The sequence below is a fragment of the Cydia pomonella genome, chromosome 20 (assembly GCF_033807575.1).
Source record: "Cydia pomonella isolate Wapato2018A chromosome 20, ilCydPomo1, whole genome shotgun sequence".
Taxonomy (NCBI): Eukaryota; Metazoa; Arthropoda; class Insecta; order Lepidoptera; family Tortricidae; genus Cydia; species Cydia pomonella.
The window spans coordinates 4,927,874-4,952,371 of record NC_084722.1 but is presented as its reverse complement, the minus strand read 5'-3'; the positions used below and the strand labels follow the sequence as shown (position 1 = coordinate 4,952,371).

The window sequence follows — 24,498 nt, the reverse complement described above, 5'->3', positions numbered from 1 at the left end:
GTAGGTACCTATGTTTATGCCTGTTTGCCTGTTTATTACGTTATAAAAGTTATAATATTTCTGGCTGGATGTACTGTACAAAGTAATCGGTATATTACGAGTAATACGACGCGATGCCGCAGCGCCAACCATATATCTGCTTCACCCAAAGGATTGTCATGTGTTTTATTTTGTGCGATGAAGATGTATGAATAATAATTATAAATACAATCTTACACAAACCACTTAATCCCACAGTAAACTCAAATAAGGCCTGTATTTTGAGTACTAGACAACGTCTTCCTCGCGTTGTCCCGGAATTTTTGCCACGGCTCACGAGAGCCTGGGGTCCGCTTGGCAACTAATCCCAAGAATTGGCGTAGGCCATTTTACGATAGCGACTGCTATCTGGCCTTCCAGCCCAGAGGATAAACTAGGCCTTATTGGGATTAGTCCGGTTTCCTTGCGATGTTTCCCTTCACCGAAAAGCGACTGGTAAATATCAAATGATATTTCGTACATAAGTTCCGAAAAACTCATTGGTACGAGCCGGGGTTTGAACCCGCAGCCTCCGGATTGCAAGTCGTACGCTCTCACCGCTAGGCCACCAGCGCTTGTTTGTGCGCACTAGACTTTGATATGTATAATAGATGTATATAAATACTTTATACTTAGAAAAATCCATAGCTCAGGACCAAATAAATATCTGCGATAAACATTCATACAAATAAATATTCGAATCTGCATCCTAAAGAGGTAAAGAATTTCAGATGCGAAACCATTGTCTGGTCCAGCAAAGTCGAGCTATTTGACAATGATCGACTTTCACACGCTGACGTATAGCGTGATTGATTTGTGATTCGTAATAGACGGTATTATTTTGTGAAGCCAATTGCTATTGAGCTATTAGACCGGGGTAATGTTCATATTCATATTCATTTATTTAGTACTGATTATATATTGTCAGGTTAATTTAAATATACAATTACACAAATTCAATTTAACATTAACAACATAAGAAAAAATAGTTAATGTAGACAGATAGATTAATTATGGTCAAAATACATACTTGAAATTAAAATTTATAGTTTAAAAAGTTCAGCATTATTGTGCACAATATTACGAGTATTTACACCGTGTCCAATAAGTTCGAATACAGTTATGATCCTTAATGAAATAAATGTACGCGTAGTTTATGTTATGAAAATTATATTAACTGAAAGCCACATTTATATACAATATTTACAACAAATGTTTTGGAATTACTCCACCTTTAACTTTTTTTTACAAGTTTCAAACGTTTTCTCAAAAGAGTCACAAGCGGCACGCACCGCATCCATCGGCATATCGTCCCAAATTTGCACGATAACCTTTTTAAAATGGCTCAGTTTTGCGACTTTATAATTATTTAGCTTCGAGAGCATGTATGACCATACGAAATAATCTAGTACGTTTAAATCTGGAGAACTTGGTGGCCATTCATTTTTCGGCAAAAAATCGGTCAAATTAGCCTTGCACCAAGCTTGAACAGCGTTTGCCGTATGCGACGGAGCTCCGTCTTGTTGGAAAACATAATAATCGGTCTCCAAACATATTTTTTAAATTTGTGGCAACATTTTTCTCCAAAACCTCCCGATTTATAGTATGCCGCATTGATTTTAACGCCTTTATCAATAAAAACTAGAGGCAGTTTGCCCCTCTTACAAAGAGCACCCCAAACCGTCACTGATGGTGAGCTCTGGAACCTAGGCACATTCTTTTCATACTCTGGAATGTCTTCTATCCGTGCTGCCCACAACCGGTCGTTCTGGGCGTTATGAGGCTGCTCTAACACAAAGAGTTTCTCGTCCGAGAAAACAAATTCGTCACCTGCGTGCCAAGAAAGTATGGTGCTACATCTTTCTACTCTCTTTTTCTTGGTTGCATCTGAAATGCCATGTACTTTTCGTTTTTTATAAGCATGACATCCAAGATCTTTTTTCAATATATTATGTACAGATCCCCTGGAAATTTTCAGATCAGCAGCTAATTTCTAATAGAACGGTGTTTTTTTCCGCCGAATTCGCTCTCTTATAGCCTTTACCACTTTTTCAGTTCTAGCTGAGCGGGGCCGACCGGATCTTTTCCTGTCCTCTGTAGAAGAGATCTCTTTATACCTTTTTATAGTAGTATAAACCAGATTCCGTTTAATTCCATGGGGTTGTAACGCCTTGAATATAGCACATGGCCTGTCGCCTTTAAGGAATTTTCTAATAATTTCTTCACGAACGTACTTCATCGTGTATTGAAGCCAAACTAAAAATACGTGACTTATGAAATTATAGTACTATGTTTATGTCAATATACTTTTTAAATTAAAATAAGAATTTTATAGCCAGCGATCCGTATGTCTATACAGCAAGTGCTAAAAGTTTGTATTCGAACTTATTGGACACGGTGTATACATTAAAGAAATTTTTATTTCATTCCGTCAGAAATTCAGAGATGGAATAATAGGTCTTCTGTAGCAGAAGTGATTTTAGCGTTAGGGTAAAGCCTAAGTGCGTTTTAGTGCTTTTAACATTGGCAGGAATTTTGTTATAAAAAAGTGAGACTGACAGTTATTACTGAATAGTTAAAATAATATTGCGCGATGCAACACTCTAATTTCGTAAAGCGAATTTACTGGTGGTGATTGTTGAAAATATGTACATAATATATCTTCAGGTAACTTGACGTAAGGTTAATTAGTGTTTTCATTACTTAAATTAAATATAAAGTTTCTACATCTCTGTCGCTGTAGGGTGTCTTTCCCGTATTGGTGTTTTATTTACTTAGGTACTATAATTACGAAATTTGTAAAAAAAAATTACGGATCGTAATTTTCCGTTTCAAAAATGAAACTTTCCTTAATTTCCTATAAATCCTGAAATTTCCGAAAACCTTTCCAACTTTTTAGAAACTTTCCGTATTTAGTATTTTAACATATAAGCAAACACTGAAACAATACCATTCAAAGCTAGACAACGACGTCGTGTAGTGAAGACACACGTCAATGTCACGTTACGAAAGTGAATTACGCAGAATAGCTTAAGGCAAATTCGACTAGTTTTAAATGAGACTTGTGACATGAGGACATGAGGACATGTGGACGATGGAGGACGATGATTTAAAAGACGATGTTCTTAGCGAACGTATGTTTTGCAATATACGATTACATGCGAACATCGACATTTAAAAAAAAGTAGACCACAATTAAAAAAAAACTCGTAGCACGTCAGTTACTCCGAGAAGATGGCAAACTGCAATTTTGCCGAAATTCCCAGTATTTCGGCAAAATTGCACGGCACGGCACTCTCAAAATCATATAATTATAAATAAATGGTAAATACTAAATAGTCCATTTTCATAGTACATTGTATAATTTAAATTTTACAGTTTGACAAACATTAAATAATGAAATTATACGCGGGAACCTGAGCCTTAACCCTTTTGTTTTGCTACAACGCACACAGCAAACCTACCTGCTTCTTAGTAATGTTTTACAAGCTTTTATTAATTAGTATGTTACTTTGTTAGTTAGTGTGGGTCAAATCTCAGAAGAATAATGTTACCCATTTCCCGATTTACGATTGAGATTGAGCTGAAAATTTGCATACATATGTAAGTTGGATGACAATGCAACATTATTGTACCATCAAGCTGTTTTGATGATGGAGACAGGAGATAGCCATAGGTTCAACTCTGTGATGCTGGCAGCTCTGTGATGCTGGCAGCTTTGTGATGGATCAACACAACCTAATTGTGTTTAAGAGGTTTACAGAATTATTCTCGATGAGTATTATTTGCCTGTGCTAAAAAAACTAAAGTCAGCGATAAATGATTGTACAAAAAATTATATTTTTGGCAAAAGTTAATAATTTTATGCACTTTTTTTGTGTGTATTGTGAGGTTGGATCGTAACAACCTTTTTGCATTAACGCCGCTAGAAGAAACTACGAACCGGCGCAGATTCTACTTCTCAAATGTATAATTCGAACATGTCAATCATCATAAAAATAATACGATACATGTCAATATATCAAATAAAAATAAACTACAATAAATATTGTTAATTTGTTATAAATTGTTTCCATTAAATACAGAGTTCAAGAAACAAGTTCACGCAAAATAGTCGCGTGAACAGTGACAAACGAATAAATGTTATAACTATCTATCTATTTATCTAAACGTGATGCAGTCACAAAGTTTGCGATGTCACGAGCTGTCAAAAACAATGTTGAATCGTGCCTTCTGAAGTCAGAGACAAGGAAGCCGAAGACAAATCGCAGCATATTAACAACGCGTAATGAAGTATTTAAATAGCTTTACACCATTTGAATAACGTCTTGTCCGATTGTTCTGCGTTTGCAAATCGCGAGAACCCACGCGCGCTGAGCTAAAGCGCAAAACACACCTAGAACACAGTTTAACGCGAGATACCTCTTCTAATAACGGTCACTATAATGATGATAACGATGATTCTCCTGTACGATTTCAACCAAAAGCGCTTATGTGCTTGGAGTAGGCATTTTTAATTAGCGTTATTAGAGTGTATAATAGCTGTTCCACTCTCTGGTGCGCCTTTAGGGGGGCTCGCGGACCCTACCTTCCTGCTAAATGTTCGAACGCACTTTTAGCATCAGACACACATCATCATCAATGACTACAACATTTACGTGTCTCAGGACGTTCATATTTCTGAAGTGCAAAGTGCGACCTGGACGAAGAAATAAATGCTAGTATTGGTGCTGGCCTTTTTACACATTATTAACTAATAAAATAAATAAAAATAAATTTTGTTGGCATTAAAGGCTAGTACATTTAGGTGTTGAAGTCCCTGACTTCTGAGCTAGGTAAAAACCTGTGTTACAGAAGTCAGTGTCCTCTCCCACATAATAGAAACTTATGAATTAGTTAACTACATTTACTATTTACATATTAGACTGAAAGTAGAATATTAAGGTTTGTGTGAATGCTAGACAATAATGATAATCTAATAAGAAATAATACAGTGCAATTACATTTATATTTAACTATAAAACAGAACTTAATCGCGTATGATTAAGTTTTAAAATTACCTCCGATGTTTCGAGAACGGCATTGTCCCCGTGGTCTCGGAGACAATGCCGGCCAAGGTATTTAGCTCCAAAGCTCTCCATTGAAATTGGTGTCTGCATGTGCTGCCGTATCTGCTTTACTCAAATAGAGACGTAAGTACTTTACCGTAAGCATATTGCTTCTATCTGAGGTAACAGAAATTACACATATAAAACAAAAATAATATTGAGTTAGAACTACTTGAGTTACTTGGAGATTGATCGGTTTGATTCCAATCGATTGATTGTATGCATTTGATGCACATATGCCCCAAGCCTAACCCTGCCATGGTTCTCGATCTACGATCCATTAACATATTCATGCAGCTCATCGGATTCTTGTCGGCTGTCGGCTCACAAATCAACCTCATCTGCATTCAAGTGCCGCCTAGACACCTCTCAAGATATTTTATACCGTGTTAAGATTCCGTCATTCAAATGTAATAATGTCAGGTACACCGAATTCATAAAGCTGTTTAAGGTGACCTTCGGACGGCAACCGCAGCTTCATTATTGTAGCGGCATTACCGCTGCGGCTTAAATGTGGGCGCTGTTACTGACAATTTTCTTGACAAAATGGTCGAGCTGCAGTTGCCACTCGAACTTCACCCTTAAGGCTACTCGATACTTGGGGTTTTAGGCAATACAATTAATATAAATTACTGTAGTATATAGCTTCATTTTTCTCTGTCTACGCATATAGGTTCTACAGAGTAGCTACATTACGCACTAATCTGGAACAGACTGAACATGAGTAAAGACTATACAATACAGACCTTAGTAACGAAGTGGCACTAGGTAAACACCGACAGACGGTGGATTTGGTACTAACCAAAATTATTCGCGTGAAAATCAGTTTGCTAACAATAACCACAGCACCGCGAATTTGGTTAGCCCGAACCTAAGGGATACTGTCCCTGTCAGTCGAACTGACAATGGCGTCTCAGGCGCATAGTGTCTGAATGATAAATTGAATTTACTTTCATCGTAACGGACAGTTTTATCAAACAGCATCATAAACTTCAATTAAATTATAATAAAAATTCTGTCGTTAAGGCTACAACATAACTGGCGTGGTCAAGGAGCTCGTAAACAATAAAAGCGATACGCCTGATATTGCTACTTAACAAGCTCAAGATAGTAAATCTAACATACAAATTGTACAAAGGTCTCACGATGAAAACCGTAACGACTGCGAGATCACGCGCCGCCTACTAGCCGGCGGCGCGAGGTTACTCCATACGGAGGCCGGAGTTACGTGCGATATGATTGAAATGCTATTCGTGATCCCAGGAAAACGAAAGTTTGATTCAGATAAGGGTAATGAATAACCAGTTTCGAGGGGGAAAAGGTGAATCGGCAATTTAGTTTTCATTTTCTTTGCTTTTATTGTGCCTAAGCTAGTATAAATACTTCAATGCTAGTAAACACATCCGATAACACTTAAAATTTCCATCTTCCTGGCAGTTGATTATTTAGTAAGATTTTCAGTGATAGTTGGGATAAGTTTGCAAAAAATGTAATCTACAATCTACGCTTGAGGATACTTATAGCTCATGTATTAGTCACACATTTGCTTGCCAATTCTTCCCGAATTATCAAAAAAGTTTTAAAATCTCAAAGCAAATAAAGGCGGGTCGCCTTGTATCTACAGCGAAAGATAAGATTAAATACGTGCAAACACCATGAACATTGAGAGCAACCTAGTTGTATTATGAAGTATGCTTTACAAACAAGAGCCATAACAGAATGCATTATCGAGTGACCGCCTCCGCAGACATAATAGCATTCAGATTCGTGCGCTCTCCATCGATAAGGGGGCGGTGCAGTGATCAGCCGCTGCCAAATAAGACGAGTGAGATATCAAAGTGCAGGCGCTGCCGGCGGGTGATTGACGTAAATACTAACAGCAGCACCCTTAACTTTATTGATAGACCTTATTGTAGGTGAAATAGAATTTAGGAATGGTCAGTAAACTGTGTCCATGGTACTTACAGAGAGCGGGGGCTGGGGCTGGGAAGAGAGCTCGCTCCACGGCCGCAGGAGCGCGCGCTCCGTGTCGGCCCCGACGGCGGCGAAGCTCACTCCGAACTTTCTCCACAGCGAAAGTTCATAGAGCCTTTTCCAAGGGATTCCATCACTTTTCACGGTCTTCTTCTTGATGCTGCCGCGCAGAGACGGCTGGCGCACGAAGGGCTCCACTGGAATACTGTTCTTGCTCGCACCGCGCCAGGGAGGCTTCGTCCCATTTACGGCATTTTTGCCGTTCAGGACAGCTGCTGGTGAATTTTTTCGCTGTATTCCTATTTTGTTTTGAGTTGGTGTTTTCCGCTTTTCGTCAAACAGCACAGCGTTGGCTAAATCTTCTTCATTGTTGGAGCCATCAGATTTGACTTCATCTATGGTAACAACTGTAGACTTTCTTTCCCTGTAGCTTCCGCGCAATGGTGTTCTACAAAAAGGTTTACTTTTATCACCATCCACTTCATCGTGCATCGAGGAAATAACACTGTCATCAGCGTATCTCATGCGAGCAGTTTTCATTAATGATGCCTTCGTATTCTGAGAAAATAGGCGTTCACAAGGATCGGTTATCTTGGAATCCATACGATTTTTTAATGCATTTTCAGAGTCGGTATCGCTGTGACCTTCGTAAGAGCTGGTGCTATTGCTGAACGACTTAGTGTAAGAGCCGTCATTATTTTTTATTGAATTTAAATTCTTGTCATCTTGTATTTCGATAATGCATTCGGTGCGGAAGGATTTTCTAGATTGGAGACTGGTGTTCGAGTCAGATTTGGCGAGCGGGTTGTGCTTGTGATCGGCGCATCCTAGCGCGTGCGCTTTGCCAGTGCAGTGCTTATGAATCTTAGCAAGAGCAGCTAAAGTTTTATTACCGCTGGGGGAGACCTCGTCTCCGCCCCGTAGCGATTGCTCAAACGATCCTTGGACGTGGAACATTCTTCATGCTTAATATTCCGCTGTTATATTCTCACGCGGCCGGCCCGCTTCGTTTGGCATTTTCTGGGGTCAGAGTTGAAACTGTATTGATCGGATCATAGCGAATGTCACTTGAATGAGAGCATTTATTAAAGTTACGGTGCAGATAGACGATATAAATCGTGAGATTACAGTGAACGTGGATCGATCATTTATTGTGTTAGTAAGCAGTTTGTTGTATTTAAAATAGAGAAATAAAAATCACCGCAAAAACAGCGCCTGTGGGCCGTTAGATTGTTGATAAATATTGTTATTTATTGTTTAGCAGATAACGCCATGTAGAATCAATAAAGCTATATTCCCGTTTAGGCAGTCAACTTGACGTATCTTTCAAGATACGACATACAAAGCGTAGATTAATCAAAGGCATCGAAGGCATCGATGTAGACAAGGAGCGTGGGCGTGACTTCGGCATAATAACGGTCGAGTCAGCCACTGGTCGCGTATTCTGTTAGCCTGTGCGAGCGCATTGGAGTCGAAATCTCTACGGTCTAGTGTTACTTGACCTTTTAACTATGCGGAATCATCGAGCAAACTTTTACTAATCATACTGGATTGTCAGAGCTCTCGTCGCCTGTACCAAGGGAAGGGAATGAGAATGCCAGCGCAGGTCACGCCACGCGTGGTGTTTCTGCACGCGCTCACTTCTGTCCGACACGTCCAACTAAATTGGCCCTACCTTACTCAATTTCAAAGACAACGGCCATTTTAAGCCACCGTGGAGCCAAAATACCTACTTTGATCTAGCGCATACGTTACGTTGCTATAGAACACGTTAATTCCAACCTAGTATTTTTAACCAAGCATAAAAGTGCCTTTTCCAAATATACAAGGACTTAGGGAGCATTTATACTGGTGACCTTGAAGCGAGTCCATAAGCAAAAGGGATTAATTGCTTAGTTGTACATGGAAGTCAAAAATAAAAGTTCCTATGATATTTAGAGCTCTTATATTATAACAAGCCAGTTTGGATTGAAAAAACATTCTGGGACATACTGTCGCAATAAATGATCAAAATGTACTGTTTTGTTATAAATAAGATATATTAGCAATCTGCGCGAGCTGTTTGAACAGCTGGGAAACGAGTCTTTCCAACATGGAATTCGTTTAAGAATGTGTTTCGAAACATTCGAAATTAGTTTGTTTTATTTCACTCAAAGGGAAAATATTAGTAGTAACCGATTCAAATAACTTAAAATTGAAAACTACAACAGAAAGTCTCAGTGACCGAAAGGTATACTAAGAAAACTAAAAAAAGAATAGAGATACAGTGCGTTCATGATTTACGATAAGTATTAATATCTAGGAGACAAAATCTCAGTTTTATAAATAAATATTACACCAAAATCTCTTATGCTATGCTCTCTTATACTTATGATATAGTCATCGGCTGTGTTCTCCGAACCAAGATGTTCCTGTCAAATAGGTAATAACCTCAGTGCCGAATATTTTCAGCTAACTTGGCTCATGATCAATGCGATTTGTCTGCACGCATTAGTGTAAAAACAACTCGTGCGGTATACTAAGCGGATCTATAGAACTATACAATATAAAATACAGTAGATTTAACCAATATCATTAAACCTACCCCTGCAATTCATTAATGCTTGCAAACACACAGCTAGCAATGAAAGGAAAAGCAGCCGCAGTAGGTGTTCCGACATCGATAAATATTCATTATGTAATTGTGCACGTCGGATTAGATGACTAATCCTGCCCACGAAGATCGAAAGTGACAACAGCAAAAAAATTGAAGCCAATATATTCGTATCTATTGTCATTCGAGTTAGGTCCTTATAATTAATATGCAAAAGGAGAGAAATTCAAAAGCTAGCTTAGAGCCAAAACGGATTTGCAAGTTATTCGCGATTTGCACGATTGCCTATCTAGTGACAGACTTTGCACGGGATTTGCTTTATGGGTCATACAATTACAGATATTTAGGTGGTATGTAATTAAATATCCTTTCGTGTATCAATATTCAACAATCACACACTCACTCAGTTCCCACATCCCCATTTAGATATTTAAATAAATTTAATTTGTTTACATATAAAACGTATCATTAGGCGCAGTTTAAGTCAAGCATGTGCCTCAGAAATATGGTTCATTTTTTTTATCTCCGATATGTTAATGACTACATGAATAGTTAGTTATCTACGTTAACTTAAGTTTAGCTATCGATCACTTAATCAAGTAAAAAATTCAGAAGAAACCTTGTGTTTAAACCAAATTTAACTTTACCCCGGAAGAAAGACGTTTTTAGTAATTTTGCTGCAACTCAAGTATATGATCAGCGTTATACATAAGCCCTGTTATTAGAAAACCTCGTTATCTCGAACACCTCCTGTTAATTCAGTTATCGCTGCGCACACAACGCTATCTGCTCTCACTAGACGTGGGAACGGGGCCCTATATGTCACCTTCGGTACGTAACCAATTTCAATTTACTCCCTGTTTTTATTTGTATTATAATAGTAACACATCACTAAATCATAAAAATATGCCAAATTATGAAAGAAGAATCATTTTCGTTATGCTATTACCTTTTTTACCTATGTACTTGATTACATTTAGTAACTTAAACGCTAACTGTAATTTAAAGTCCCATATTATAGAGATATGTGCTATTTTAGACGTTCTCTCTCTCTTCTTAACTAATTGCTTGCTCCGATCACTCCCAACCACTACTATCTAAAACCAATCTACCGCATTTTGTAGCTTCAAATTTGAAATTATAGCGCGTCACGTGCTGCTGTTTTATCCTGAATTATTTACGTTTATTCCTTATATTAAACTTCCGGAATGAGGACACTGAAATCTCCAAGACAGAATAGAAATGTGTCTAGTGATTTTATATTGTAACATTCCAAGACATAGCTGGACATTAGAGACATTTTAAATGTATCCAGACAAGTCGATCCTAATTACCAACTGTCTCAATAAACGAGCCGGAGATTAGAAATCTCTAAATCGGTAATTCACGATACAACAAAATGCACTTAGAGAAATACGATAGACGAAGACATCGTGTGTAAATATGCCTTCCAGTGATGTTAGCAATCTACACAGCGCACAGACCAATATACAATAGGTACGTATAGAAAATAATAATTGAATATTGACACGTGACGTTAAAAACGTTTCAGGACTTTGGTTCAAGGTTTGGACGAATAGCCCATTGTAAGACAGCATATAGGATATTGTACTATGGGTAGGTATGTATGGAAAAATGTTTGAAGTTTTGCACTTATCCCATTCACTTGGGGTCGGCGCAGCATGTATTTTCTTTCATACATCTCTTCCTTTTTTTTTTTTTATATTAGGCGACATCTATTGCCTGTCATCTCATTATTCACTTCTCTCGTTGCATCTTGCGCTCGTTTCTTATCATCTCTCACGCAGCCCATCCACTTTTTCCTCGGTTTTCTTTTCCACTGCTTTTCATTGTGACTTTTAAAAAGTAGGAAGTTTTAGGGTTTTATACACGGCTTCAGTTCTAGGTTTGGACTGAACGAATTAAATGAAAATTTAGCGATGACAGTCGACTATAATACTATAATAGGGACCTTGATCAATGAAATGATAATAGATAACATTGTACGACACAAGTACACAGTACAAATTAATTTGCCTGGGCTAGAACAACAATATCTTACCATATCGTGTAATTATTAATTAATTATGGGTGTTGAAACCTGGACAACACTTTGGTACGACATACAAGTTAACAATATAAGTTTATGGTATACAGTATACATTATAAACAGCGGGCGGTTAAGCATAACGCTTAATATATAAATCTATGGAAGACGTAATTCTGAAATAAACTTTATTTTAGGTATATAATTTATTTAAAACGGTCGTATTTGGTCTTCCTGCTAAATGACCAAAAACTCGTTTGCGACTGCCTGTAAACGCATGCAATGTCAACGGTCAACGTTTGTATGGGTAATTGGGTAATGCTAAAAGGTATTTATTATATACCTACATTTTGATTTTTTTTTAATCCGATATCTGATTGGATTTTTTTAATTCAATAATACCATTCATCAATATCAATTTGTTTTCAAAAGGGCAAGTCTACATCACTGGCTATATTTCAGTTGTTTAAATATATATGGGATGATATCAATTACAAAAGACCCTGCGTTGCATTATTTCTGGACATGTCCCAGGCGTTTGATAGTGTCGTTCCTAATATATTGTTAACACAACTTAATAACGTAGGTATTAGAAGATCACAGACAACAAGCCACTGTCATAGAAAGTTATAATAAAAAAACAAATGTATAGAGTTGATACAGTCCCAATTGGTGGTGGTACTTGGTCCTCTATTATTTTTAGTTTATGTGAATGAACTTTCCAAAATTACAGATGACATTTGTGTAATGTTTGCTGATGATGCAACTATTCTGTTCTCTGGTGAAAATAAAGATTGCAACTTTCAACAGAAAATAAACAATTGTTTAAAGGCTGTCGTAGAATGGCTTAATTCAATCAACTTAAATGTGAATACAAGTAAAACAAAAGTTATGCAATTTAGGAACTACAAAACGGACCCACTGAGCTTAAATATTGAATACAAGGATACTAAAATTCAAGATGTAGATAGTACCAATTTTTTAGGCGTTTCCATAGACCCACATTTAAATTGGAAATCTCATGAGGAAAAAATTAACAGAAGCATTTCCAGTCAGTGCTATGCCTTATCCATATTATCAAATACATGTTCAGAAGATACAGTAAAAAACGTTTATTATGGAAATGTATATCCTTTATTGAGTTATGGTTTAATTTACTGGGGCAATTCAGTTAATGTAGAAACAACCTTCATTTTGCAAAAGAAACGCATCCGAATTATATGCCGCCTCTATAACAATGAGTCCCTAAGACACGTCTTTAAAGAAAACAAATTTCTTACATTAACTGGGCTGTATGTCTACGAACTTCGCTTATTTGTATCAAATAATAAATACAACTTTTAATGTTGCTCAACACAGCGCAATAATGTGAGATCGCAATACAAATACAACATATTGCTCCCGGCAGTCAGAAATGCAGCTTATTGTAGGAGCACATTTATAACAGCAATTAAAGTTTTCAATCACCTGACCTCAAGCATAAAAATGTTAAACGGAAAAAAATTCAAGCAACAGCTAAAGGGATGGTTGATTGATCGTGTTTTTTTTATAATTTGCATGTAAACTTTATGTATGAAACCAATTAGCATGTTAACAAATAGGTATATAGTTTTAGTTAAATTATTAGTTAGGTAGTAAATGTAATATTGTATGCCCGAGATAGGTTGGGCAATTCAGTTAATGTAGAAACAACCTTCATTTTGCAAAAGAAACGCATCCGAATTATATACCGCCTCTATAAGAATGAGTCCGTAAGACACGTCTTTAAAGAAAACAAATTTCTTACATTAACTGGGCTGTATGTCTACGAACTTCGCTTATTTGTATCAAATAATAAATACAACTTTTAATGTTGCTCAACACAGCGCAATAATGTGAGATCGCAATACAAATACAACATATTGCTCCCGGCAGTCAGAAATGCAGCTTATTGTAGGAGCACATTTATAACAGCAATTAAAGTTTTCAATCACCTGACCTCAAGCATAAAAATGTTAAACGGAAAAAAATTCAAGCAACAGCTAAAGGGATGGTTGATTGATCGTGTTTTTTTTATAATTTGCATGAAAACTTTATGTATGAAACCAATTAGCATGTTAACAAATAGGTATATAGTTTTAATTAAATTATTAGTTAAGTAGTAAATGTAATATTGTATGCCCGAGATAGGTTGCCGTTGTGACTCTATGTGTATAACATTGTATTCCATCTTATTGTACACGGTAAACAATAAATGATTTCTATTCTATTTCTATTCTACTACTAGACGTTGCAATCAAACGAACCCTCATCTATTCTCGAATTTTAACATTCATCTTCTATGCGTTTGTAACTAATAAAACAAATATATCGTACTGTTTTTCGCATGAGCGCTGCGCACGCGTTGGTCAACGCTTCATGCAAATTCGTTGGCGACACAGATAGCCAGCGTACGATATATTGAAATTGTTGTTGCATAACCGCTATTTCCATTGTCAGTTCTGATCCGTCAGATGAGTTTTATTCATTATCAGAGTGCCCTGAAATGGAAATTATCCCGGATTTGATGAATCCCAGCCAGCCAATTAAGTCACCCAAACTTTCTAAAATTTATTTTTCATATTTCCTTACATTAAAAAAATTAAATAAGTTGGGTGACAATGAATTATATTTCATTGTCAGTTGTCACCCAACTAACGTACATGTGAAATTTTAGCTAAATCGAATAATGAAGAACAAACATATTACAAGTTAAATAAATTGTAAAAACCACTGTACGTACACTCCGTACAGTGTACAAGGAATAAGATAAAGTTTTCGGACAAGTACCTACTCTAATTAAATAATGCAACTCCGAAGTCTCCGTTATCTGCATGTGACATTTCCGGAATAGCAAGCGCCCTTAGTAACCTAAGGACGCTTGCTATTCCGGTATCCACTGGTATAGAATAAAATCTTATTTTTCCATACATTTTACTTTCACTTTGCGATTAAACAATATTGTAACATGTGACTGTAAAATACGGAAATCATTAAGGAGACATTAAAAGCCGCGCAAGTTGGAGACGCGGCGGGTTCAAATCCCGCCTTGGCCATTGGATTCAGTTTATAATTTGTATTGTAATGTTTCCACCTATTATATAACATAAATCGAAGTATTTTAATAAAAATTTGCTGATTTGCCGATAATTTTATTATAACTTGAAATACCTAAATATCGATAACTTGGAAGCAATGGAACCCCTATCAAAGGCTAGTTAACCGACCGCGCGTGACCGACTACTTACCCCCCAAGCGATTCATCGATAACGTCCTGATGTGATGCCTGCGCATACTTGCCCACGCGCATACTTAGACGTAAGTGATATTGGTCAAAATATGAACATAAACCCTTCTCAAGGTATTGATAAGTAAAATGGCTATTGAATGGATAGAACACAATGGAACTAGTGGCACAGTTGCAAAACTAATGTGTCTTTGACTTCAATTTGAAAATTATCATTAGGACAAAATAGATTGGATGGAAAAGATATGAAACGAAGTATTGGCGGATTTGCCTTAAGGTCCAGTATTAGGCTCGGGCCCAGGGCGGCCGGATATCAGGGGCGGCAAATCGTGACAAAAAAGTGAGAAAAGGGCGGCTGGTACTGACTTGGCCTCAGGGACCGGAAAACCCGTTCATTTGGCTTACCCGTTCGAATGGGTAACCCCTTCATATGATAAGCTAATCGTTTGGGTAACCCGTTCAACCGGTTACCCAACAATAATGATTAACCCGTATTATTCAGATTAACCTAATCGTAACAAGTGGTTACCGCTTACAGGAGCTGATTCGGTTTGTGTTTTGCGTGTACTAACCGGTAACCTTTCGGTTTAGGGTAAGCCTTACCCCTCTCCCGCGCCTTTCCCCCACCGCTGCGGCACCGCGGCAGAAATGGGCATTACGTAATTGATTCGATAGTTATATTGTAACTACCGACGTAAAAGTACTTTTCGTTAATGTTGACTTACTATATAGATGCTTATTTGTATCCGGTTTTAGTAAGATGGCGGCCACACACTTTGTCATAAAAATCATCATTTTTAGGTTTTAGGGAGTTCCGATTTCGAAAATGATGACGATTTTGGAATCCAAGATGGCGGCCATGCAGTAAGTCATAAAAGTCGTCATGTAAATCGGTTTTTAGGTTTATGGGAGTGCAGATTTAGAAAAAGATGACCATTTTGGAGTCCAAGATGGTGACCATGTACTATGTCATAAAAATCGTCATGGATGTCGTTATATAGGTTTTAGGGAGTGCAGATTTCGAAAATCATGACTATTTTGGAATCCAAGATGGCGGCCATGCAATTTGTCATAAAAGTCTTCATGGATGGAGTCCAAGATGGTGACCATGTATTATGTCATAAAAATCGTCATGGATGTCGTTTTATAGGTTTTAGGGAGTGCGGATTTCGAAAATCATGACTATTTTGGAATCCAAGATGGCAGCCATGCAATTTTTCATAAAAGTCGTCATGGATGTCGTTTTAAATGTTTTAGGGAGTGCGGATTTCGAAAATCATGACTATTTTGGAATCCAAGATGGCAGCCATGCAATTTTTCATAAAAGTCGTCATGGATGTCGTTTTATACGTTTTAGGGAGTGCGGATTTCGAAAATGATGACCATTTTGGAGTCCAAGATGGCGGCCATGCAATTTGTCATAAAAGTCTTCATGGATGTCGTTTTATAGGTTTTAGGGGGTGAGGATTTCGAAAATCATGACTATTTTGGAATCCAAGATGGTGGCCATGCAATTTGTCATAAAAGTCGTCATGGATGTCGTTTCATACGTTTTAGGGAGTGCGGATTTCGAAAATGATGACCATTTTGGAGTCCAAGATGGCGGCCATGCAATTTGTCATAAAAGTCTTCATGGATGTCGTTTTATAGGTTTTAGGGGGTGCGGATTTCGAAAATCATGACTATTTTGGAATCCAAGATGGTGGCCATGCAATTTGTCATAAAAGTCGTCATGGATGTCGTTTCATACGTTTTAGGGAGTGCGGATTTCGAAAAAGATGACCATTTTGGAGTCCAAGATGGTGACCATGTACAATGTCATAAAAATCGTCATGGATGTCGTTATATAAGTTTTAGGGAGTGCAGATTTTGAAAATCATGACTATTTTGGAATCCAAGATGGCGGCCATGCAATTTGTCATAAAAGTCGTCATGGATGGAGTCCAAGATGGTGACCATGTACTACGTCATAAAAATCGTCATGGATGTCGTTTTATAGGTTTTAGGGAGTGCGGATTTCGAAAATCATGACTATTTTGGAATCCAAGATGGCGGCCATGCAATTTGTCATAAAAGTCGTCATGGATGTCGTTTCATACGTTTGAGGGAGTGCGGATTTCGAAAATGATGACCATTTCGAAGTCCAAGATGGCGGCCATGCAATTTGTCATAAAAGTCTTTATTGATGTCGTTTTATAGGTTTTAGGGAATGCGGATTTCGAAAATCATAACTATTTTGGAATCCAAGATGGCGGCCATGAAATATGTCATAAAAGTCGTCATGGATGGAGTCCGAGATGGTGACCATGTACTACGTCATAAAAATCGTCATGGATGTCGTTTTATAGGTTTTAGGGAGTGCGGATTTCGAAAATCATGACTATTTTGGAATCCAAGATGGCGGCCATGCAATTTGTCATAAAAGTCGTCATGGATGTCGTTTTATACGTTTTAGGGAGTGCGGATTTCGAAAATGATGACCATTTCGAAGTCCAAGATGGCCGCCATGCAATTTGTCATAAAAGTTGTCATGGATGTCGTTTTATACGTTTTAGGAAGTGCAGATTTCGAAAAAGATTACCATTTTGGAGTCCAAGATGGTGACCATGTACAATGTCATAAAAGTCGTCATGGATGTCATTATATAGGTTTTAGGGAGTGCAGATTTCAAAAATGATGACTATTTTCGAATACAAGGTGGAGGCCATGCAATTTGTCATAAAAGTCGTCATAGATATCGTTTAATAGGTTTTAGGGAGTGCGGATTTCGAAAATGATGACCATTTTGAAATCAAAGGTGGCGGCCACACATTTTGTCATAAAAGTCATCATGGAAGTCATTTTTTAGGTTTTAGGGAGTGCGGATTTCGAAAATCATGACTATTTTGGAATCCGAGATGGCGGCCTTGTTTTTTGTCATAATAGTCGTCATGGATATCGTTTTATAGGTTTTATTACCCGCACTCCCGGGTTTTGAAAATGATGACTATTTTGGAATTCCAAGATGACGGCCACGTACTATTTAATAAAAGTCATCATGGATGTCGTTTTACAGGTTTTAGAGAGTGCGGATTTCGAAAAAGATGATCATTTTGGAATTCATGATGCCGACCATGAAATATGTCAGAAAAATAGTCATGGATGTCGTTGTATAGGTTTTACGGAGTGCGGATTTCGAAAATCATGACTATTTTGGAATCCAAGATGGCGACCATGCAATTTGTCATAAAAGTCGTCATGGATGTCGTTTTATAGGTTTTAGCGAGTGCGGATTTCGAAAGTCATGACTATTTTGGAATCCAAGATGGCGGCCATGCAACTTGTCATAAAAGTTGTCATGGATGTCGTTTTATAGGTTTTAGGGAATGTGGTTTTCAAAAATGATGAGCTCAACCATGTGTATCGTAAAGAACTCGTCATGACATTTAAAATGAGCTTAAACTCGATAGCATTATGGGAAGTAATCGATGAGTTCCATTGACAACTTCCGATTTCACTATCAGACCTTCGTCACCATGTGTATCGTAAAGAACTTTTCAAGACATTTTAAATGAGCCCAAACTCAATAGCATTACTAGTAGTTATCGATGAGTTCCATCAATACCTTCCGATTCCACCATCAGACCCTCGCCACCATGTGTATCGTAAAGAACTCGTGAAGACCTTTAAAATGAGCCCAAACTCGATAGCATTACTTGTAGTTATCGATGAGTTCCATCAACACCTTCCGATTCCACCATCAGACCCTCGCCACCATGTGTATCCTAAAGAACTCGTCAAGATATTTAAAATGAGCCCAAACTCGATAGCATTACTAGTAGTTATCGATGAGTTCCATCAACACCTTCCGATTCCACCATCAGACCCTCGCCACCATGTGTATCGTAAAGAACTCGTCAAGACCTTTAAAATGAGCCCAAACTCGATAGCATTATTAGTAGTTATCGATGAGTTCCACTGACACCTTCCGATTCCACCATCAGACCCTCGCCACCATGTGTATCGTAAAGAACTCGTCAATATATTTAAAATGAGCCCAAACTCGATAGCATTACTAGTAGTTATCGATGAGTTCCATCTACACCTTCCGATTCCACCATCAGACCCTCTCCCCCATGTGTATCGTAAAGAACTCGTCAAGACCTTTAAAATGAGCCCTAACTCGATAGCATTATTAGTAGTTATCGATGAGTTCCATCGACACCTTCCGATTCCACCATCAGACCCTCGCCACCATGTGTATCGTAAAGAACTCGTCAAGATATTTAAAATGAGCCCAAACTCGATAGCATTACTAGTAGTTATCGATGAGTTCCATCAACACCTTCCGATTCCACCATCAGACCCTCGCCACCATGTGTATCGTAAAGAACTCGTCAAGACCTTTAAAATGAGCCCAAACTCGATAGCATTATTAGTAGTTATCGATGAGTTCCACTGACACCTTCCGATTCCACCATCAGACCCTCGCCACCATGTGTATCGTAAAGAACTCGTTAATATATTTAAAATGAGCCCAAACTCGATAGCATTACTAGTAGTTATCGATGAGTTCCATCTACACCTTCCGATTCCACCATCAGACCCTCTCCCCCATGTGTATCGTAAAGAACTCGTCAAGACCTTTAAAATGAGCCCTAACTCGATAGCATTATTAGTAGTTATCGATGAGTTCCATCGACACCTTCCGATTCCACCATCAGACCCTCGCCACCATGTGTATCGTAAAGAACTCGTCAAGATATTTAAAATGAGCCCAAACTCGATAGCATTACTAGTAGTTATCGATGAGTTCCATCAACACCTTCCGATTCCACCATCAGACCCTCGCCACCATGTGTATCGTAAAGAACTCGTCAAGACCTTTAAAATGAGCCCAAACTCGATAGCATTACTAGTAGTTATCGATGAGTTCCACTGACACCTTCCGATTCCACCATCAGACCCTCGCCACCATGTGTATCGTAAAGAACTCGTCAATATATTTAAAATGAGCCCAAACTCGATAGCATTACTAGTAGTTATCGATGAGTTCCATCTACACCTTCCGATTCCACCATCAGACCCTCTCCCCCATGTGTATCGTAAAGAACTCGTCAAGACCTTTAAAATGAGCCCTAACTCGATAGCATTATTAGTAGTTATCGATGAGTTCCATCGACACCTTCCGATTCCACCATCAGACCCTCTCCACCATATGTATCGTAAAGAACTCGTCAAGACCTTTAAAATGAGCCCGAACTCGATAAAATTATTAGAAGCCATTGATGAGTTCCACTGATACAGGAGATGTGCACAGACAGCTAACGATAAAGAAAGTGACTATAATAGGAGTAATAGGTACTAAACAAAAATATACCAAAATCAATGCAACGCCTTACCATATTAGGTAATTTGCCTTAAACTTTAGCATGTGTTTTGAAATCTACGTTGTGCGCTACTTGACTTAACGTACACTTTTGTTTGAATTAGCAATATTAGGTCGGCAAATTACAAAGCCTTTGACAAATACCGACTGCCGCCGCGCCGCGCCGCGCACTCGCACGTGCACGTAGGGAATGGAACCGCCGTGTTTCGCGTCGGGCGCTACGTTAATAGACCATATGCAGTTCACGTAAAAGTTAAAACAGCTTGTTCGTATTTAATCAGCGCTTGAAGCGGTAACCCTTTCCCGGGTTTTTAATATCGGTAAGCGCTAACCTGAATTAATTCAAATAAAAGGATTAGTTTCTTAACCGGTAAGCCAATCAAAAGCTTACCGAAATGAAGCGGTTTTTGGAACACAGCTTTACAATAACCCGGGTTTTTGAACGGGTTAGGGTAAGCGGGTCCGGTCCCTGCTTGGCCTGGGGCCTAGGACGGCCAAGACTGCAAGTCTGCCACTGTCCAGAAGCAAGCTTTAAATTTTGAAAAATTATTAATTTACAATATGAGTAATAATAAAAATAAAACCAAGAAAGTACCAACGACTAATTATCAAGCATCAAGGTCAGTCATGTTCATTTATTTATAGTCGCTGTTACATTACATAATGTCTAACGAGAAAACAAGCGACGATGAAATTTGTTATCAGCCTACCACGAATATTATGTAGAACCAATATTGTAATCTGAGATAAATTCTGACACGAAGGAACATGAAACATGACGTAGCCTTTAGAGTTGAACCTAAAATGTGAATTTCAAAATTTTCGTAGCACTACAAGGGTAGTCGATTCTAGCGTTTTCCCGCTTTATAGATGAAAGCAACTACGAACAGAGCGCCCGCCGCGCGGCTTCCCGGCACTTAATGTCACAACTTTGTCAACAATTTAATCATAAGGTTTTAACTACATTTATATAGGTAACTGTCATCCATAAAAATATCTATAGTTTAGGTATTAGCAATCCATTCTAAGTTCACGCTTGATTTTTTTAAACCAGTATTAAATTCTCTGTTTTTTCGCTGATCGTGGTTATTTTTAATAAGTGTTGAAAAGTTTAAAAGCATGGCCATTGACCAAACGGCAAAAATACTGTTTTTATTTTGTTTTTGTCCCAAAAACCCTAAAATATCAGCCCAAATTGACACAATATAAATTGTTTAACTAAATTTCCGATCGACGGTAAAGATCTCGTAAAATCCTCTGGCAGGCCAATTGGAATGTACACTGACATCAGAAAGATATTTGAATCATATTATTTAGTTATCGTGTATTTCACTCGTACTTGTCCGTAGACATACTGGCGCGGGCGAGATGCACGATAACAAAATAAAATGATTTCAATATTATTCTGATGTCACTTTGCGACTTGCGTTCGAATTGGCCTGTGGGAGTCCTTGGCGCGGCAAAACAGGGTGGAATAATTTATGCAACGGCCGCTCGACAATGCCGACAGATTTAACGCTCATACGTTGAATACTAATCATGTTGCTTTTCAAATAAATGTTAGTTTTTATTTTGTTTTTTGGGCCCTGTTGATGGCAATTTGAATGTTTGACAGGATTGAAATAGTATAATAGTACATACGAAATTTAGATGCTTTAGATGACATGGTATTGTCGGCCGAGGCGAAGCCGAGGATGCTTACTTATTTAGGGCCGGTACAAACAGACTGTGACCAGACTGCAACTTGTATGGGAGCTGCCGCCGAAGCCGACGTTGCAGTTCATCTGTATCGGCCCTTACTGGCCGAGGTGTGTATACTGTATACTATTTTTCTGTTCGACGTAGCCGGAAAGCGGCAACTTATTTTAGCGCTATCTGCACGGAAAACAAAAGAATTAATATCTACGATGTAATATTGTACACGTTAAAGTTGTGAGATATTTGTTATTCTCATCTCACGCGAAAGATGCTCAACGGATTTAGATAAAATGTGGCACACTGTATATGTATGGGGTAAAAGTTTGTATGAGAATTCGATTAAAGGATGTGGGCGACATCGTGAGTACAAGCTTGAATTATATAAAACAAAGAATCAATAAATATTTATTGTGTTAAAAAGAGTCAATGAACATTACAGTGACCATTTATGACTGTATAACTTAGTGGTTTATTCTATTAAATTGAAAATTCAGTGTGATATTAATTAGGGAACTTCGTTATCATAATTTAAAATTGTACATTATTAAATCTTATAAATTTATCAATAAGTAATTAATTAAATTTGAGCCTATCACGACTGAGCTAGCCGCGATCACGACTTCTAAGAATTAATTATCATGGAATATCGTAAATAATACAGTAACGAAGAAATATCACCGCTTATTATTGTGAGGATGCATTAAATTAACGACACGCGTGGGCTTGCGGTTGGTTTACACCAACAGGGTCGGGCACGACATGGAGACGATGCCGTGACGATTTGAAAGCATGAGAGCTAGGGTGTGCTCCCGGGTGCTGATTTTTTAAACAAAATTCCGTCCCGGGAGCATTCCCTAACCGAGCATCGCCATCGCCAGTTATAACATACAAGCTTTTGACACCGAGAATAGGTTCACTATATCAAAGGAAGCTATCACTATTTCCACTATTTATTACTTTAGTGAACCATAACTACTTTTTTACATCGAATATAGCGTCCACGGTTTTTTACGTTATCCTTTTCGAAGAAACTAGACTCATTACCGGTGGTGAGCTTACAATTGTATACTTACTAAACCATTTTAATTTAACTGAAACCGCAAACCACAATGGGCTCTTTTATTACTAGAGCTACGCATTTAGTCCAGTAACGGCACCACGGTGCGGCACGGCCTCGTATAAAATAAAACTCAAAACGAACGGCTTCATTAACAAAATTACTTGGTGAAATTTAAATCGATTTATGATTTGAAAGCCACTTTTGAAGTCAAAATAAGATGTCCAAGAGATATCAATATAGAGGCCTCGTAAAAATGCTTAAATTTAAACACTACCTGAGGCTCTTACCGCGAAAAACGAAATGTATGTCTTATTCGAGCGATAGAGAGGCCGATAAAGATTTGGATATTTGTTATTCGCGGTAAGGCCACTGGAATATCGTCAGTGTGCTCGTATAATAAGAAATAAAACTAGTAAAACTACCTAAAAAAAATACAACCACTAGGTAATGTGTAGGACATTATCTAGTGGTTGTATTTTTTTTACTTTTTTATTATTCGAAATAAAAGGATGCACTGATTACACATTCGCGTCAACTCAGTTCTAAAGAGACTCGCCATTAGGCCTCTGGCCTCGGATTGCAGCAGCTTATTCCCCAAAGTGAGCAAAAGACACAAAATCGAGCTAAATACATAATTTATTCAGCCCAGCAATTCTTTTTATAAAATAATATTGATTTGAGTATTTCAAGTAAAAACACTACTATATAAATTATAAACAGAAATAAATGTCATATACGAAAAACCAAACAGCAAAACAATGAAAATGAAAAATGATTTATTAGGTATCAAAATTGCAGCTTATTGCATAGTAGAAGAGTATTACATATTTAGGAGTATTCTATTGTTAGATAGCCTAGGAATAGTATCCTGAGCCGTAAACTAGGTAAACCTGTCTTATAGGAACCAGGGAATAAACCACCGCTATTTGTACACTATAATAACCGCGTGCCCTTTGTAACATTTATTACTACTTCTTATAAAAACAAAGTCCCCCGCCGCGTCTGTATGTCGGTTTGTTGCGATAAACTCAAAAACTACTGAACAGATTTTCATGCCGTTTTTACCTATTAATAGATTCTTGAGGAAGGTTTAAGTATATTATTTAAAACTAATAGTTAAAAATATATATATATCTATATATATTTGAATTTTTAGATTTTGTTTAATGTTTATACGACTGTTTGGTTTCCAAATAAATTAAAAAAAGAAACATTTTTGTCTGGAGCTCAGGAGGAGGAGCTGTTTAGCCACGGATTTTTGAAGCTATACTTAGAACGCGCGTTCCTTTTCAGGATATCAGATAATCGCTTCCTTTAACGGAAACTTGATTTTAATATACCTTAACCCTTTGGGTTAATCACCGGTT

The 24,498-nt window shown here is 37.7% G+C and overlaps 1 protein-coding gene across 6 annotated transcripts in view; it reads right to left on the bottom strand.

Moving 5' to 3' along the window:
* LOC133528823 (unconventional myosin-XVIIIa) overlaps nt 1–24,498 on the bottom strand; it is a 301,706-nt gene that overhangs the window by 193,610 nt on the left and 83,598 nt on the right. For 2 of the 6 annotated variants that reach the window (XM_061866297.1, XM_061866301.1), the window contains exon 2: nt 7,092–8,167. The exons of 1 other annotated variant lie outside the window; for it this stretch is intronic. In XM_061866297.1, coding sequence (XP_061722281.1) covers nt 7,092–8,057 — 966 coding nt within the window. In that variant the 5' untranslated portion in view covers nt 8,058–8,167. Of the gene's footprint in view, nt 1–7,091; nt 8,920–24,498 lie in introns of those variants that run through there. 3 more of the 6 variants (XM_061866300.1, XM_061866302.1, XM_061866299.1) reach the window with 3 other exon arrangements.